This window comes from Amblyomma mixtum, chromosome 10 (assembly GCF_055824585.1).
Source record: "Amblyomma mixtum isolate Tamu chromosome 10, ASM5582458v1, whole genome shotgun sequence".
NCBI lineage: Eukaryota > Metazoa > Arthropoda > Arachnida > Ixodida > Ixodidae > Amblyomma > Amblyomma mixtum.
The window spans coordinates 157,514,244-157,528,720 of NC_143021.1; the positions used below are offsets into that span (position 1 = coordinate 157,514,244).

General features: G+C 48.5%; 1 protein-coding gene across 1 annotated transcript in view; it reads right to left on the bottom strand.

The window, feature by feature from the left end:
- The window catches only part of LOC149327463 (kelch-like protein 10), a 156,201-nt gene that overhangs the window by 84,234 nt on the left and 57,490 nt on the right, over positions 1-14,477 (bottom strand). Inside the window, exon 5 of the mRNA XM_089564890.1 lies at positions 6,074-6,152. Within this exon, the coding sequence (XP_089421016.1) occupies positions 6,074-6,152 (79 nt within the window). The remainder of the gene's footprint in view (positions 1-6,073; positions 6,153-14,477) is intronic.

The window sequence follows — 14,477 nt, forward strand, 5'->3', positions numbered from 1 at the left end:
CCTGATCCTCGTGCCACACAAAAGAGACATTGTTGGCTTCTGTCACATTGTCTCTAGTAAGCATTGTAAGGGGCTCGGCTATTGTGTAAAAGTTTTCAATGAAACGTCTGTAGTAGGCACAGAGGCCCAGAAACCTACGAACGGACTTTTTGTCAGTTGGGCGCGGGAACGGTGCCACAGCGGCAGTCTTCTCCGGGTCAGGACGGACTTCGTCAGCGCTTATCACGTGACCAAGAAAACTGAGCTATTCGAAACCGAAGTGACACTTTTGTGGCTTTATCGTCAACTGTGCCGAACGGATTCGCATCCGGTTGAGGTGTTCCTCGAAGCTATGAGCAAAAAATGACAACATCATCAAGGTACACTAGGCATGTCTACAATTTCAGCCCAGAAAGAATGGTGTCCATCATGCATTGGAAGGTTGCTGGCGCAGAACAGAGTCCAAAGGGTAGCACTTTGAATTCATAAAGGCCGTGAGGTGTCACGAACGCTGTCTTCTCTCTGTCCCTTTCGTCCACTTCCGATCTGCCATTAGCCATTCTTAAGGTCGAGTAAAGAAAAATATTTAGCATCACGCAGTCGATCCAAGGCGTCATTGATACGTGGAAGGGGGTAAACGTCACGTTTCGTGACACGATTTAACTTCAGATAATCGACGCAGAATCGCAAGGTGTTATCGTTTTTCTTCACCAATACAACAGGCGAAACCGAGGGGCTCGTGGATGGCTGGACTACGTCGTCTGCAAGCATTTCTTGCATTTGGGATCGTATAGCCTCCCATTCCATCGGCGACACTCTGTACGGGTGTTGGGATATGTTGCTTGTCTCCTCGTTGACGATGATGCGGTGTTTGGCTACCGGGATGCGCCCTACCTTTGATGTCATGGCGAAGCACTCTGAGAAATCGTGAAGGAGCTCTAACAAGCGCTGCTTCTGACCCACCGACAAGCCGGGATTAATGTCCACTGTAGACAGAACGGCTGCTGCATCACGTCCGTCCGGCGACGGTAACTCCAGAGCACATATTTCTGCGGGCTCAACGAAGTCGGTAACGTATGCGACGGCCGTTCCTTTCTCAATGGGCTGGAACTCGGTTCCGAAGTTGGTGAGCAAGAGTGTCGCATAGCGATCCCGTAAGCGAACAAGCCCTCTTGCAGCGCAGATTCCTTTCTCGAGTAGAAGGCTGACGTTTCTCTCTGTCATAACGTCTCGATCACCGGGCGAGTCACTTTGCACGGGGACCATCATGCTGCACCGCGGAGGCACCGTCACGTCATCAGCAGCAACACGCAGGGCGGGCATCCTGGAGTCGTCTGCGTCGGCTCTTTCAATTCCTTTCGTCGGCGAAAACGTCACGCGCGGATCTTTTTAGTTGATAACGGGGTCGTTAGCTTGTAAAAAGTCCAGTCCGAGGATGACATCGCGCGAACAGTGAGGTAGGACAACAAAGTCACAAACAAACAAATCCGTCGATTGTAACTCTCCCCGTACACCGGCCAACAGGGGTGATTAGGTGCCCACCAGCTGTGCGAATCTGAGGCCCAGTGCACGCGGTTAAAACTTTCCTCAGTTCCTTTGCTAGCTCGTTGCTCATGACCGAATAGTCCGCTCCAGTGTCAACCAATGCCGTAACTGCTAAATCGTCGATATCGACCAGTAAGTCCGAGGCTGCACATTCTTTGTGATGGTTACGTGTCCTCGTCTGATAGCCGTCGTCTGGTCGGGAACGCGATGGAGGATGTTCGGCTGTTCGCTCGTCAGCGGCATTACCTCCGCAGGCCGCTGGGTCTAGTTTCCACGGCGAGGGCTCGATGAGCGGCTGAAACGGCTTGTCGAAGGACGGGGACTTGGCGAACGATAGCGGGTAGAGGTTTGTGGGCGGTAGTCAGGGCGAGGGAAATCAGTGTGATCCCGGCGCGTTGACAGGTGCTCCTCAATTTCGCGGGGCCGTTCCCCATTGAGCGGACAGGGGACTCTCGGATGAAATTCACGAATTCCAGCTCGGCGATAAGGGCACCATCGCAAGGTATGGCCAGCCTCACCGCAGTGGTAACAAATGGGCCGCTGGCCAGGTGCCCGCCACACGTCCGTCTTCCGCAGCCTCGGTTCGGCCAACACAGGGACAGACGGGGGCCGCGGCTGGAAAGCAGATGGGCTTGCGCTCCAAGGGGTGAGGTCGCAGTTCTGCCGGAGTACCGACGCGTACGTCTGGCGCGGGGGCGTCGGTGTAAGGGCAGCAGGGGCAACAGGTTCAGGGACCGCCTGCTGCACTTCCTCTCGGAAAATTTGTGCTAACGACGGACACTGCGGCTGCGACGGGGCAGAGAGGTGCATTTTGTGCAGCTCTTCTTTGACGATAGATAGAACCAGCTCCCGCAGGGTGTCAGCGGAGTCGCTGGAGACTGGCGCAAAGTCGGCAGTAGATACGTTGTTCACGGCGCGATTGTAATAGCGGGCGCGTCGTTGCAGTGTCTTTTCGACGGTAGTGGCCTCCGATAGAAATTCCGAATTGGTGTTAGGTGGGTTTCGCACAAGCCCAGCGAACAGTTCTTCTTTTATCCCGCGCATCAGGTGGCGCACTTTCTTGTCCTCGGCCATGTTTGGATCCGCCGTTCTGAACAGTCGTGTCATGTCCTCATAATACATTGCGACGCTCTCATTGGGTCGCTGGTTCCTTGACTGCAGCGCCGACTCAGTTCGTTCCCGACGGACGGTGTTGACGTAGGTCTCCAGCAACTGGCTACGGAACCGTTCCCAAGAAGGAAACGTTGTCTCGTGGTTCTCGTACCACGTCCGCGCCGAGTCGCCAAGAGCGAAGTAACCATTGTGGAGTTTCCGCTCCGCATCCCAGCCGTTGTACCTGGCAACGGGTTCGAACTGGTCAAGCCACTCCTCCGCGTCCTCAAACACTTCGCCATGGAAGGTCGGCGGCGTTCGCGGCTGGAGGACCAGGAAATGAGCAGCTGAGTTTCCGTTGTTAGCCATAGCTGCCGCGTCTCCGTTGTTAGCCTTAGCTGCCGCGTCAGTCCTGTGCGTCGCGGCTGGAGCCCTGGTCTTAGGGAATAACGGGCCGAACTCTGGTGACTGACCTTGGTGTCGGCGGCTCGCACTGCGATGAATCGGAGTCAAATCCGGGTTTACAGACAGCCTTCGGGGCACGTAGATGTTGGAAAGTGCCCAGCACCTCCATCAAAAATGTAACGAATACAGGACTGGCAAAGCTCGCAGTTTCAGCAAAGCTCAGCGCACAGCAGAGAACTCACAAGATGGCTGACTCGCTGACCGAGCCACACACACACTTCCTCTTCGTCGACCGACACACGCACACTTCAGCTTCATCGTCGGCGCGCTCCCGTGGACAAGCGCCAATATATATATATATATATATATATATATATATATATATATATATATTGTGTTGTTAACTTGCATCTTGTTATTTATAAATCCACTCCTGTAACAGTCCCAAGAAGGGACTAACAGTATGTTCAAATAATAAATATATATATATATATATATATATATATATATATATATATATATATATATATATATATATATATATATATAGCGACGTATACGCTTCGTTAAAGGAAACATATTTATTCGACTCGACATTTAGATCGGAAGACCGATCTTCTTCAGGAGTGATTTTACATTGTTAATGCATCCCCTTTTATAGGGGTGAGCACAGAGCAGGTAAGTGGGAAGCACAAAGCACATAGCAGAAAAATACGCATAAAAAATTATTAGAGGCAGTGCGATCCACACACACTCAAAAAACAAGAGAGAGAGAGAGAGGCGAGGAACAGGTACTCAGTAAGAAAATACAACGTCCAGATGCGGCCTCTGCTTTGTAAGCACCACAGGATTGCTTATAGACAGGCGTGTCCAGCTCGGAGGTGCTCGACAGGTGCGTGGCCGTGCAACAACTTTCGTAGAAAAATGCGAAAACTTGTTCCTTCTCCTGGCCGCGAGAGCAAAAAAATAAAAAATAAAAAAAATAAAATCTGACCCTGCAACAGAGAGAGAAGACAACAGAAAAAAAACGAGAAAATGAAAAGAGCAAGGAAGAAACCTCGAAAGAAAATTGAAATAGGTAAAAGAAAACCTTTAAAGTAGTGCTTTTTCTTCGCACCCAGCCATAATGCACCCACGCCCGGTTGAGGGGAAGTATTGGAAGGAATGTTAAAAAATGTAAGCTTACATAATAAAATTAATATTTGTGTGTGTGGGTCGCACTGCCTCTAATAATTTTTATGCGTATTTTTCTGCTATGTGCTTTGTGTTTCCCACTTACCTGTTATGAGCCCACCCCTATAAAAGGGGATGCATTAACAATGTAAAATCACACCTGAAGAAGATTGGCCATCCGATCGAAACGTCGAGTCGAATAAATATGTTTCCTTTAACGAAGCGTATACTTCGTTATATATTCTTGTAAGCAGTCAAGTACTTCATGCTTTCGCATATAAAAAAAATCCCCTGTGCTCCTTGGTTTCTGTGGCTGTTGGCTTCTGTCATATTTATAACGAGCCCCTCATGCCCCTTCCCTTGTTTGCTTAATTGCTTAGCGAGGGCCTCGGTTCTGGCAGCCTTGACGCCATAGGAAGCATAAGAGGGTTCTCACGCAGCTTCCACCCTCTCCGTTCGATGACGTTCTACGTCACACCTGCGGTAACTCAGGACGTTCTACGTCCGCCGCTTATGAACGTGGGTGGCGCTGATGAACACTCTCAAGGTTAGGTTACTTGTAAATATAAATACCCCCGAAAGCAGAAGATTTGACCGCCGTCGCCGTACCTCAGAGGTAGAGCACCGGACGCGTAATTCGGAGGTCGTGGGTTCGGATCCCACCGGCGGCATGTGGTTGTTTTTTCTTCTGCTTTTCTAATCAATTAGCTTTAAGCGATAACATATTCACTAATATTCTAAATCGATCAACACCACCAAATAAATAAATAAATAAAAAAAAAATCCCCTGTGCTCCTTGGTTTCTGTGGCTGTTGGCTTCTGTCACATATATATATATATATATATATATATATATATATATAAAAGAAGGTGGTGAAGATCGGATGGATCCGGTAGAACATAAACGTAATTCGGTTGACACACGGTAGAAAAACAACAACTTTATTCTAACGTTTCGACCAGGGTCTGGCCTGCTATGTGCCTGCTATATCACTCTGACGAAGGCCAGACCCTGGTCGAAACGTTAGAATAAAGTTGTTGTTTTTCTACCGTGTGTCAACCGCATTACGTTTATATATATATATATATATATATATATATATATATATATATATATATATATATATATATATATATATACATATATATATAATAAGTTGGGGAAGTCACATTGAAAAACTTAACAGATTTATTCAACGTTTCGACCAGGGACTGGTCTTTTTCAAGATTCTTGAAAAAGACCAGTCCCTGGTCGAAACGTTGAATAAATCTGTTAAGTTTTTCAATGTGACTTCCCCAACTTATTATATTTTTAATCAGTTGCCTTGAAGATTTTGTTATCCCTTATACATATATATATATATATATATATATATATATATATATGACAGAAGCCAACAGCCACAGAGCACATTTCCACCCTTTGTAATATATATATATTACAAAGGGTGAAAATTTGGGCTGGTTGATGCATGATCTGAGGCTAAAAACAGCGCAAACGGGACGAAGCACTTGGTTGATAGCAAAACTTGGTTGATAGCGTCGTGTCCCTCTCTCTGCTTCGTCCCCGTTTGCGCTGTTTTTAGCCTCAGATATATTACAAAGTAGACTGACGCACGCTTAATAACATAATATGATGCGTGTCAGTCTATAAGTATAATACTTCTCGTTCATAGTGCCTTCCCTGCAGCAGTTGTATATATAAGCAGAATGCCCCACTACCCGGTGGGCAGCCTACCACAAAGTAGGCTTCAGGAAAGCACAAAACAGCTTAATGAGGCTAAATGCGGCTAGTTGGCCAGAACGGCCGCAGCAAGTGCTTGCGCACTGAACGATTTTCAGACAGAGGCCATTACGTGCGCTCGGATGAGTAACCTACCTGGTGGATCTCACTCAGGACCTTGAGGCAGTCTACATCTGCCTGCACAGACGGATCGGTGACCACTTTCTCCCAGTCTCTGCGCAAGAAAAAAGGAAAGAGATAAATAGGTTGCGTTCAGTAGTCAGCACGAAGATTCAAGCACGAAGACACAAACCACCGCAATGTGATGACATAATTTTCTTCCGCTATATCGAAGACTCAAGTCGCCAGCGCCCAAGCAGGACGACCAAGAAGTCTTCATCTCCGCGAATCTCTTGAAAGAGCAATAAAAGTTTTCTCTCTCTCTCTCTCTCTCTCCGCTATATACATTATCATGCTGTAAAATGTTGTGCTACTAACGACAAAGCCAAGGAAGGCTGGAAGAAAAAGCGGAGCTTTCTTTGTATTGTATTCAACCTTGTCCGGTTATAAAGCAACTGGAGCATGAAAGCTCTTAGTTTCCTATATCTACTGTGGCCACCGGCTCGAAGCCTGCGAGGCGCGTCAAATGCGGCACCCAGAATGCTTGTTTTAAGGTGCGGCCCAGAGTATTAGTTAAATCTCGTTAAGCCAATTTTAGAGAGAACATTAAAACATTTGGCAATTAAGGCTACCGAGTCGTCTCCGAGAAACTGTAAAAATCCGTTTGCTTCTTCGATCTACGAAAAGAAAAATGATAGGTGTACCATTACGAGACCGGGAGCGGGCAGAATGGTTGAGGGAACAAACGTGGTTTAATTACAATGAGTCGAAATCAAAAGGACGAAATGCGCTTGGGCAACGCCTGTATTGCAAAGGCAAGATAACCGCTGGTTCTTATGAGTAACGGAGTTGATTAAAAGAGAAGGCAAGCGTAGCAGGAAACGGCAGAAAGTTAGGTGGGCGGATGAGATTAAGAAGTTTGCGGGGATACGTTGGCCGCAGCGGTCAAAGGTCAGGGTTAATTGGAGAGACGTGTAAGCCCTTTACCCTGCAGTGGGAGTATTCAGGCTCATGATGATGTGATAAAATTTGCAGCGCAGCGATGGCGTAGACGTACAGCATCCACCTCGCGTGCTAGAGGACCGACGTTCGAATCCCCCTGCCAACCGTTCTTCGCCAGATTAAAAAAGAACTCCGCGTGACGATGGAATTGCATTACTAGGCATAGGATGCGGCAACAACTGGGTGACCAGAAACGACAACGCAGTTCCTCACCAGAACAGGATTTGGCCACTCAGACGTAGGACTTGGCCAAAGCCTCCTATATGAACAGAACAATTAACCCTCAGTAAAACACGTTGCTGGGCTAGTTGGTGACGCATTTTCTTTCGTTCAAATTTAAACAGCGCTAACTTTTTAGACGAATACACAGATAGACATATGTTTAAATTTGAAGAAAAGAAAATTAACCCTCACTCCCCAGCGGCTGCAGAGCACCTGGGCAAGGCAGTGAACATACCCGTGACCCAGCGGCGGGTGCAAAGTCGTGGATTCTTCAAACGGCCGCTACGCCATGCGCCACGAGACTGAATGTTGCGAGCATACAAATCACTTGTCCGATCAAAACGGATGTGCCTCTGCGTTTGGAACCCTAACCAAATACATGTAAGGATTTTCTTGGAGTCTGTGAAAATAGAGTGGCTAGAATCAAGCCTTCATGCTATTTATACGTCAGCGTATCATCATTACAAGCGCCATCTGGCCTAAAAACGATGCCTTTCCGTCGTCCAAGCGCAAGTACCTGTTTACTTCATACGTTTTTCCAGCTCACTTGATCTGGCGCCCTAAATCTACCCTCAAAAACCCATTTCTCTCGGCATTCATCATCGCCTTCACTGCATTTCGCAAGTCATTTTTTCAGCCTCGGACTGGAACGGCCTTCCGGGCAATAGTGTCGAAATCGCTTTCCCAAGCACATTTAATAACAAGCACATTTAATAATATAACTCCCACATTTACCAGTGAACATACGTGTATTTACGTGTTTACTTGAGCACAGAGTCTTCAACATATGTAATCCACTCCTTACGTAATAACCGGAATCCTGGGAGCCTTAAAGGGGTATAGACACCAAATTTTTGGTTGTGTGTTCTCTTCTTTATAATGACGCTTTACACTTTATTACACATGGCTCATCGCATTGTATTCTTTTACGACGCTAAGTAACTAAATAACTTACAATTGAATTTATTCCTGGTGCTCTATAGGTTTCCTTTTAATCAGCAGAACGGTGGCTGTTACTTATAGTTGATGTGTGGGCCCCATGAAGCATGAAAAAAAAACGGGAATATAAATGCTGATGCCTGTTTATTGTCATTCCAGCTCTCAAAGCAGCACACACGTACAAGCGCAAAAAAACACGGACAGAGAAGAGACTTGGACAACACGAGCGCAACCAACTAGCCCAAAGGTCTGTCTTCTCAAAGCAGGCTGGTTTAGGTTTTGTGGTAATTAAAACTTCGAGTCAGGGACTATATTTTGCTTTTTTTTTCATGGCTTACGTTCCCTGAACATGAACTACACGTCAGACTTACCATTCGGCTGTTGAAACCGAAAAAGAAAAAAGCATCAAGAAAGCATGGAATCAGAAGTTATTTCTTCGTCCTAGTCGGCTATTTTAATGCCTTTGAATGGCTAACGCGTCATTTAAATGAAGAAAATATGGAGCGAAAATAGGTGTCTGGGCTTTTTTAACGTAAGAAAGTCAAGTGAATATCTGCATCCTGACAAGCCACCCTTAGAAACTGGACCTGACGTTTAACGCTAGAACCTTATGCAGTAAGCCTAGCCTAGCAGTGGTATTCGAGGAACTAGTGGGTATTAATTGGGATGTCATAAGACTTAGCGAGGTTAGGAGGAAAGATGAGGCGCCCCGCCGCGGTGGCTCAGTGATTACGGCGCTCGGCTGCTGGCCCGAAAGACGCGGGTTCGATCCCGGCCGCGGCGGATGAATTTCTTGAAGGCGAAATTATAGAGGCCCGTGTGCGGTGCGATGTCAGTGCACGTTAAAGAACCCCAGGTGGCCGAAATTTCCGGAGCCCTTCACTACGGCGTCTCTCATAGCCTCAGTCGCTTCGGGACGTTAAACCCCAATAAACCAAACCAAACCAAACCAAAGATGAGGCGTATACTGTGCTATCGGAATTAGCAGACAGACGAGAACTAGGTATGGGATTCCTCATCAATCAGGCTATAGCTGGCAATATAGAGGAGTTTCATAGCATTAACGAGAGGGTGGTAGCTATCGCAATTAGGCTTAATAAGAGGCAGAAGCTGAAGGTGGTGCAGGCCTTTTTTAGCCCAGACATCCAGACCTTTTTTAGCCAAACGCTATCGCGAGATGTCCCATATTCAGCCCAAAACAAGCCCTAGACGAGTTATAGGCAAGCGTTTTGCCTTCTGCACATTGTGTGTACCACTCGCGGCTTCAAAAACCTACTTGGATATTTCTCTGGCATGCCACTAGATGCAACAGTGTCTACTGCGATCATCAATTCGTTGTGTTAGACCGTGTGTTGTGCTGGCATATCCAAAATTCGTGAGTATATGTTCACTGTCGTGAATGTGAAACGTGAATAAAGCACGTCGCTGCGATAACTGAGACTGACGATGGTAATGTTGAGGAGGAGGAGGATAAACTTTATTTCCGCCGACAAAAGTAGCAGATGGTGTGGGGTTATAGCCCCATCAAATGGCCATAAGCCCGTGGCGTTCGGCGACTTCTAGGGCTCTTGTCAGAACCCAGATTTGTGTGTCCGAGTCGGAACTGAGAAATGCGGCCTCTCATTGGTCGGGATTCGGAAGCTGCAAACCTCTAGGAGGGGGGTCCCGAGGGCAAGCCCAGAGTATGTGGAAAATAGTGCCATGTTGGCCCCATATTTGACAGGAAGGGGAGTAGACCCCAGGGTGTATGCGGGCATATATCACGAGGTTGCCTCCGCCCACCCTCTTCGGGTTTGGTGAGAGAATTATGTGCGGGAGGATATAGAAGCCGACCTGAGCGGTAGTGCATCGTTACGTTATGAAATGTAAGCATACGACCTCTCGCCGTCCGCAGGACGGGTGACACCACATCCCGGTAGACGAATCCTCGGGCATAATTGTGGTTGGTTGGTTGGTTGGTTGGTTGGTTGGTTGGTTTATGTGGTTTCACGTCCCAAAGCGACTAAGGCTATGAGAGACGCCGTAGTGGAGGGCTCCGGAAATTTCGACCACCTGGGGTTCTTTAACGTGCACTGACATCGCACGTGGGCCGCCTCGTTCCCTGGATGGGATGAGCGCGCAGGGGCCCAGATCACTTGGATCGGGCGGAGTTGGAGGTTGGTGGAGCATAGGAAAGATAGGGTGGCAGGGGAGACCCGGCCTTTGGCGAAATTATGAATCGCAGATTTAGAGTCGCTGAGGATGGTTTTTGGAGAGGTGGAGACCATCGCCAAGGCTATGGCCGCCTCCTCAGCCTCTTCAGGTGATCTGACGGGAATGGAGCACGCAACCAGCGGCCGTCCACAGTAGTTTACAACCGGGAGCGAAATAGCATCGCGATCGGGGTATTCGGTGGCGTCGACGTAGGCCGTTGTTCGATCTGTTACATAATTTTTGTGCCGAGACTTAGCCCTGCCCTTGCGGTGAGTCAGATGATGCTCTGGGTGCATGTATTTAGAGAGAGGGGTAACGATAAGGTTACTGCGGGTGTGGTACGGAAGCTGGGCCTTGTGGGCAACGGTCGTTTCGAAGCGTATTCCAAGCTTGTCGAGTATGTGACCTATTCGACGCCGAAGCGTTCTATTGTGGCGATGTGTTTTCTAGCCGCTTTGCATGCTTTCGCGGGCCTGCCATAGGTGGAGGACACGGCTGTCTGTATTAGACTGATCAGCCGTGGTGGCTGATTCGTTAGTAGTAGCAGAGACATTTGCCTGGGGGTCGGAGATCCACTCGCCCAGGTTATTAATCCGGGTAGGGGCGTTCTGAGCACGTAGGGAACGAAACTTGTCCCAATCCGTGATTAGGGTCGGGCGATCTCTCCGGCGGAACGGGGACATGCTGAGGGTGGTCGCGAGAAGATAGTGGTTGCGCTGCCGAGGGTATCCCCAGTGTTGAGCCACCGATCGATCCGCACGTTTTTGCAGAATGTTAGATCAGGTGAAGTGTCAACAGACACGCTGTTTCCTATGCGGGTGGGAGTGTGAGGGTCAGTAACAAGGGTGAATCCCAGTTCCTGTCCTCGTAACCACATGTTGTTACTCTATCAGTTGGCAGTGCGGTAAACTAAGCGGGGTGGTGGGAATTGAAATCTCCTACAATTATGAGACCAGAATGGTGCGCGAGCTTGCTGACACGGGAAAGAAGGGGGAGTGAAGTGTCTTCTGTTTTTCGGAGATCTATAAAGGTTAAGAATGAAGAGGCTTCGGTCGCCCCTTTTACGCGGGAGGAGCTCGAGCAAGACGCAATCTACGCCAACGTCATCTAAGAAGTGTTGGGCTGCCGGCAGGTTGCGTTGAATCAAAATAGCGGTGACGGGAGCGGTGATATCTAGGGGGGAGCATGGTTTATAGTCAGGTAGTTTCATTGGTCTATGAGTTTCCTGGAGGGCGATGATATCACGGGGATATCCGAATTTTGGACATACTGCTGCAGGTTGCCTCGCTTGCGGCGAAACCTTCTGCAGTTTGCCACACATTAAGTAGGTGGCGGATCGCCGTGGTGAAAAGTGGGTGTAGCTAAGATGGGTTGGAGGGTTGGAACGTGCGGCAAGCGACCGTATTGTTTAACCCGCGTCGTGTGGAGGGCGCTCGTTGTGTCTCCCTTAGCTTCAAGGCCTGCGATGTGTGTTTGGATTTGTTGTATGAGGGTGTTATGTTGTTGTTGGATTTGCTGCTGCATTTGTTGTTGGAAATGGAGCATTTGCTGTTGGATTTGTCGGGTGAAGTCAGCAATTTTCGCTTCGATCTTAGCATCAATTTTACCCTCTACTTTTCTCTCTAGGCGAGCCTTAAATTCCTCAAGGTCGGCAAAATTAACGTAGCGTTCTGAGAGAGAGGTAGCTTTCCACTTAAGAGGGAGGACTGGAGGTAGTATCTTTGGGTTGCGGAGGAGTAAATGGGGGCGCCTGAGGTGAGATGGTGGGAACAGGTTGAAGTGATTGAGTGGGACTTGTTTGAGGTGGTGAATTGGGTGCAGAGGGTGGACGCTTTAAATAAGCGTTTCTTTGTTGGAGTTTATGGTTGTTAGCTTTAAAGGCTGTTATCTTGTCGCGCAGGGCTTGGAGGTCTGAATCGCGGGACTGAAATTGCTGAGAGTAAGAAGCCGCAACTGCCCAGCTAACTTGACTTTTTGTGGGGGCCACTCGGTGAGGAGACGACTTCGAGTCCAGGGGTGGGAAGGACCGGGAGCGATTCCGGCTGGACCACCGGTAAGAGGAGGAGGAGCGGCTGGAATCCACTTTGGCCGAGGTGTTCTCAGCCCCTTGGCGACGAATCCGGGATCGGGAACGATGGGAAGTGGAGGCACTGTCTGAGTTTGCAGCTTGTAGCTGGCGTTTCAGTACGGCAGGAGGCACTTTGTAGTGGCGTTTACACTTGGAGGAACCTGTCTGAGGTCCAGAACAAACTACACAAGTGGAGGGGGGCATTCATGGGCCTCGTCAGGGTCGCGAGCTCCTCAATGAGGACACTTGGAGAGCTTCGGAGGTGGGAAAACGTCCTCTCGGTGTCCCGTTTTACGACAGTTAAGGCAGGCTTTCACCTTGTTCTTGAAGATGTAGCAGCGCACAGCACTGCCGGCGTAGTAGACTTGGCGGGGACCTTTGTCCCTACGAAGGTTACGACAATAGATTGGGTCTTGCCTCAACGGCGGGCGTAGAGAATGCAGTGTTCTGAATTCCTGGGTAACAAGTACTCCATGATTTCCACCTGGGTCTCATCCACGTATTGGTGGTGAATGATACATCGGACGTATGCGCCTGGTGGGGCCAAATAGGTGGCAACTGGGTAGCGTGTCGTACTCAGCATAATTGCTTGGAGCTTCGTATAAATGGTGGTGCGGTCCTGGTTCGGGGTGCTAAAGGTGAGGGTGTTGTGAACGAAATTCACCCGAAGGTGGTCCTGTGTGGTGTCGAAGTACGTCAAACAAGGCTTGAGGTGATTGATCTGCGAAGAGCGTTCTCTCCCCAGGCACGCAGATTGAGCCCCCGCGAGGGCGAATGATGACTTTAAGGTCTTCAAGAGGAAGACGTGGCAGCTACGGAGTGCAACAAGATATCTTACGTGACGTGGACGAAGGTAGCTGTTGGGACGCGGTATGCTGTGCGGACGCGGAAGGCGGTGGCTTGGGAGTGCGTTTCGAAGATGATGAAGCGGCGGAGCCCCGTTCGTAGCAGTGGGCTGAGTAGGTCCAGTCCGTGGGTATATACTCTTCAGTGGCCCAGATCCTCCCCCTCCACAGTGACGACGTTTATGCTTGGCGAAGCACTGGGCCAGGCTGCGAAGCGGAGCCTATCGCCAGCGGCGGTAGGCTTAGCGAGGTTGGCGCTGGGCTCGGTGGAAAGAAGTGTCCATGCAGGTCACGAAAACGGAGTGCCGGTCCCGAAAATAGGCTGGGCAGGTGCCGGGAACCTTCATGAACTCAGGGAGACACAATAACACTCGGCGGAAGGTCAAAAGCCGGTCAAAATGGGAGAAATGGCCGGAGCCCACACGCACATGCGTGTGCACATCAGGCCAGAAACGCCGACCCATGGTAATGTTAAGCAGTGAGAGGTTTGGTCATAACCTGCCTGGTGCGTGATGCTCTTCTATCTTTTTGTGCACTTTCGTTCTGCGCGTCCTTCAGAATGTCCATATCTACGAAAATAACATGCTCAGTGGGAATGACGGAAATGCTCTTTGTCAATTCAGACTTAATGCTTTTGCTCAAACAGGGCAGCCGGTTCCTATATTAATTATAAAAATTCTTCTACCTGCCTTCTAGTGATACTTGTACTTGTCAGGCAAATAGTTCTTTCATAGCGTTGGACGTAAGCTTCTTTCTTTGATAAGTGCTGTCTGAATAATTAAGAAATAATTAAAAATTCCATGCACAAGCAGGGAAAATACTCACTGCTGTTGTTTAATGAGAACAGTGGCTTAATTTTAATCAAACCAAGTACTTTAAAAGCTACAGCCTATAGAGCCTTTCTACTGCACTCTCTTTGTGGAAAACAAAAACAAATAAGTTGCTTATTTTATTGCAAAATAGACACTGTCCTCATGCACGTTTTCTCACCGCATTTGTGTTAGAGCTTTATATCTCCTAATGTGGGATCATGAAAATCCTTTTCATCCTCATGATCTATGTTTTGTTATGTTGCACGATAGTTAATGCGTATCTCTATACCTGTGGCCGGGTTTTGTGGCTTGTGTTCCACTGTTTCTTTTGCTTCGTAATTGTTTCGAAGCTGCTGGCT